Below are 5,000 nucleotides of genomic sequence, written 5' to 3' on the forward strand. Positions count from 1 at the left end.
TTGATTTGCGGTTTGGGACTTTAGCTACTCAACAACGGATCACAATTGTTATTATATTAAAACGGAGACTCCATAGATGGCTACGTCTGCACAACTTCATCATTACATCACTTGGCCGTACTGATGTCTTTGATAACAGTCTACGGCTACTGATCTCGCTGTCCGACGTCGTATGGGAGCAGCAGTCAGTGTCCAGCCATCGTAAGACCTCATACAACCTTCAGTAGCAGGGTCATATATCACTGTCTGACCATGATTGCATGTGGTCTGGCTATATGGCAGCCATGATTGTGTCTGAAACAGAAGGAATGCTGCCAGCCTCTCCTCTATGTGTTTATCTCCCAGCCCACAGCACCACTGTGGCTGCGCTGGCAGTAATTGGGTTACTGTATTTAAACTCATCGCAGGCTCTGCACAGGAAGCATGGGGCACGCAGAGCTGATATGCACATTCTTGTGATTGCAGCATGTTGATGAACAAACACACACAAGACGATTGGCAGTGTTCATGAACACGGATACATTTACACATACTGTTTGCATGTACATGCAAGACCACTCGTCACTGCATGCATGGGTGTTCACATGACCACAAGACACTGTTTCCTAGACACACACGCATGTATATCTACACAGACATACACATGCACACACACTTAACCCAGTCGATCCGGGAACGCATCTACAAATGTCTTCTAAATCCTAATAGATTTCTGAAAAACACATGTTGCTATATGCTCAAACATTTTCATGTCAAGGACCGCCCCAAAATGTCAAGTATTTGGCCGCCGACCCCCATCTAAAAAATATTTAGTTCCAGGGACCCCTAGAAGCAAAGATTTGAGTTCCAAATATTCGCTTTAAAAAAATATATATATAAATATATAACATTCTGGCCACTGCCCACAAGTTTGATGTAAACATATCAGACAATTCCTCTTAATTGCAATCACTTATACTTGCTCAGTTTGTCAATACTAGGCATTAATGATCAATGAGCGTTGTGGTCGAGGCCATGAGGGACTGAGGGGAAACAAGACTCAACATGGCTCCATCGGGACAGGAGGGGAAGGAGAAGGGAGGCCAGTTTTGTTTGGCACTCAGGCAAGGGTGGAACAGGATTTTCAGACAGAGCTAGGAAGAGAGGCCCAGGTGAGGGGATGCAGACCGACTCCCCCAAACCACAGCACTTAACACTGTAACGCGCTGTTTCTCAACGTCTGGTCCAGGGACCACCAGGGGTCCAAAGGGACCCTTACGGGTCTTTAACGCTGAGAGTGTACATTTGTTCCATTTGTACACTCTCATAATTAAAAGAACACTGGGATTTTACAGTGTAAATTGCAGTCCCAGAGATAAAAAAATCTCTCAATGGGGGTCCGTGGAATTCGTGGAATTATGCATATCAAACCGGGGGGTCCTTGAAATTAATAGGTTGTGAATCAATGCAATAACGGCCTCCCCCAAGTCACCAACCATTGCCACTGCAGTGGTCCACTGTCAGTAGTTGTGCGCTGTGTCTGTGTACATTTAGCAGGCAGTAGAAGAAACTTCCCTGCACTGTATTTGAGTTTCCTTCCCTTAATTGCCCCCCCTGCCACCCCCCCCCCCTCCCCTCTTCTTTCTTTTATTTCTCTCTCTGGAAACAATGAAAACGATGGAGCTTGCACAAAAACTAATTTCACCCACTGTTTTACACCTGTAAACCTGTGACGTGACAATAAAGATGATTCTGATTCTGAATACTTGCCTATTCTAATGACAAGCCCAAAATAGGGATGCTACATGCTAGGGTTAAAGTGGTTGAAATAAAAATAAAACAGACCTAGTCATTGTTCTGTTATAGCGCTTGCATTTCCTTCCAGCACCTACAATGCTTCACACAAACATACTGTAGAGTAGAAGGCTGGCAGCAGTGAGCAGGGTTGGTAGGGACTGGGAGTGATGATGCCAGTCAGGCAGCTGTCCAAACACTGCCCGGTCCCTCCAACAGAGCCAGAACAGAATATGTTAATAATGGAAAAGTGCGCAAACAGCCACCCCACCCCCCCCTTTTTTTTTACTGGAGAGGAAAAGCACACAGAGGAAACAAAAGTCTTCTATGTGTTTGCTATCAGTTTGATTTCCCACAGCAATGAGAACACAATTTCAAGATTCCATATCTATTCATAAGAGCATTATGTTGCGTTAGTTACCGATACTGCTGCTGCATTAATGAACCGATGATGATAATGATTGTGTGTGTGTGTGTGTGTGTGTGTGTGTGTGTGTGTGTGTGTGTGTGTGTGTGTGTGTGTGTGTGTGTGTGCGTGTGTGCGCGTGTGTGCGCGTGTGTGCATGTCCATGTGTAAGCACATATCTTACAATAAATGCGTTAAATCGTTCACTATCTTGAGAACCGCCCGACTGACCGACTTCAAACTTTAGCGGGCGTCGCCAGCCACCTGAGAGAGTGCCGCGCCGGTGTCGAGTCGGTCGGATAGGCGCTTGTTCAGAACCGCCGATCCGACCGATACACCCATATATAGGCATATGTGGCTGGCGAGATCCGGCTGTCCAGAACCGCAGATCCGACAGCTATGCCCATATATGGTCATGCGCATATACTGATGACACAGGCAGGCGGGTGTATTCTGCCAACTTGCATCTTTCCCGAGTAGGCCGGTTCCCAACGGGCAACCAGTCTAGTCTTTATGAAAGCACACACGATTTGGGCACAAGCATGGCAACAATGTGTCATAACTACCAACTCATATCCACACGGCGGTACTCTTACGTCATGGGGGAGTTGAATGCTGTACAGTGTACACGATGACATTGCACATAATAGAAGGGTTCTTGCATTCACATGCGCCTCCATTCTGTCCCCTTCTCGCATTCAGTTTCTCCCCCTTATTATCTGTTCATGCGTGCAACATGCTAAGCTGTCCCCCTACTTAGCCTTGATCCTGGCCCGGGTGTTCTCATGTTTAAAAGGGTCCACAGAGTCATGTCAGCCTAATGGCCCTGCGGGGCTGATCCCATGTTGGGAAACAAAGCGACTACCCAACTGTTGCACTTTTCCTCTTTCATGTCAACACACACACACACACACACACACACACACACACACACACACACACACACACACACACACACACACACACACACACACACACACACACACACACACACACACACAAAAATTAGCGACCAGAGATATAAATAATACTTTCATTGAGAAGAAGGCTGAATACGTTCGCAACCAAATATATACATAGTGCAAATAGCAGTCATAATTATGTGGTGAACTATAACAATTCTGAGCTAGCTAAAATCACATAACATACAATTTGTTTGAGGAGGTTGTGCAAAGATATTTTCCAAAAATACTGTATGTGCTCTGTTGGTGAGCGGGTATTCACAGGTTAAAGAAGGTTGACCTGGTACTTGGGTCATTGTTCAGAGCTCTGAAAGCCTGAGGGAAAAAGGCTCTTTATGTCTTTCTCTGGTGGCTTTGTGGCAGCGCAGGCAAGGCGTTTGCATGACTGCAGTGGCATAAACAGAAAAGGCCATTTTTACAATTTGTTTTGTCATTTGTAATTATATACCGAAACGAGGTAGATTTTTCAGCACAAATAAACTCATCAACCTGTATGAATGAGGGATCACCAAAATAAACGTTTTATGTGAAGTAATTGTGGCGCGATTTCGTATCATTTATTTGCGTCGCTCCTGGTGTGTAATGACCTTAACCATAAAAACAATGTTTCTCTTGTGAGTAGTGAGGACCTCACAATTCACAAGGCAATTTGTTGAACTTTACTATACTTGTGGGTACACTTTGCTATAGACAAGCACACACATACAGTACCTGTACTGACACACACATATATATTTGACTTTATCATACACACTCTGATCCCTCCCCACACACACACTCAGTTTATTATACACACGCCACACGTACACAGTACACACACACACACACACACACACACACACACACACACACACACACACACACACACACACACACACACACACACACACACACACACACACACACACACACACACACACACACACACACACACACACACACAAATATGCAGGATTATGGTGGTCTGGGCGGTAACCACAAGGATTAGTACTAGAAGACAGTTACACAACCAGAACAGAGGTACAGCAGGCAGGTATAAAGAGCGCGCACGCGCATGCACACACACACACACACACACACACACACACACACACACACACACACACACACACACACACACACACACACACACACACACACGCGCACACGCACACCTTGTTCCACCTCAGACATACAGTAGAGCTGCTGAGACAGGACAATAACAATAGCATACTTCTCCTTATCTTTATATACAGCCTTTCTTTCCCTTTTTGTTCTATTCCTCTTTTGATGAGAAGAGGTTAGGTCAGTCCACATCGTGCGTTTTGTTGTCACCTTGTCAAAGAAAAAGCAAAATGCTGTGTACAGTAGAAACCATGAGAGTGCTGTCGGCACAGATTGTCCAACATGGATTCTTGGCCACAACAGACTTATTCAGCACTTCTCATCATGTACTGTAGTTGTAACAGAGTGTACATTTGTGTGTGTGTTTGTGCGTTGCAGGCGGGGAAGGGGGAGCCTCACGTCTTCAAGGAGAAGACGTTCAAGAAGAAACGTCAGTGCAGCGTGTGTCGCCAGAGTGTGGACAACGTGGGCTCCTTCTGCCGAGGTGAGGCTCTGTCTCTGTGTATTTACATACAAATCAGGTAGATAGAGTGACTGATACATAATATTAATAATGGTCAAACTTGCTGCTTGTGTATTGGCGAAACAGCTCTGGTATATTGAATGTAGCTCAAAGTGTGCTCTAAAATCATCATTGTCCATATTATCACACAGCAGCAATTTTGCTCGTGTGTTGGGAAACCACCACCTGAGTTGTGACATAAGAATGGCCACTGTAAGAATATGGTCAGTTATGACTGAATACAATGTAAAAA

At 45.1% G+C, this 5,000-nt stretch overlaps 1 protein-coding gene across 6 annotated transcripts in view; it reads left to right on the forward strand.

The window, feature by feature from the left end:
- tns2a (tensin 2a) overlaps nucleotides 1-5,000 on the forward strand; it is a 65,734-nt gene that overhangs the window by 16,262 nt on the left and 44,472 nt on the right. For all 6 annotated transcript variants that reach the window (XM_080444166.1, XM_080444168.1, XM_080444165.1 and 3 more), the window contains exon 2: nucleotides 4,624-4,729. In XM_080444166.1, the coding sequence (XP_080300292.1) occupies nucleotides 4,624-4,729 (106 nt within the window). The remainder of the gene's footprint in view (nucleotides 1-4,623; nucleotides 4,730-5,000) is intronic.

This window comes from Gymnoscopelus braueri (assembly GCF_963280865.1).
Source record: "Gymnoscopelus braueri genome assembly, chromosome: 12".
Classification (NCBI taxonomy): Eukaryota; Metazoa; Chordata; class Actinopteri; order Myctophiformes; family Myctophidae; genus Gymnoscopelus; species Gymnoscopelus braueri.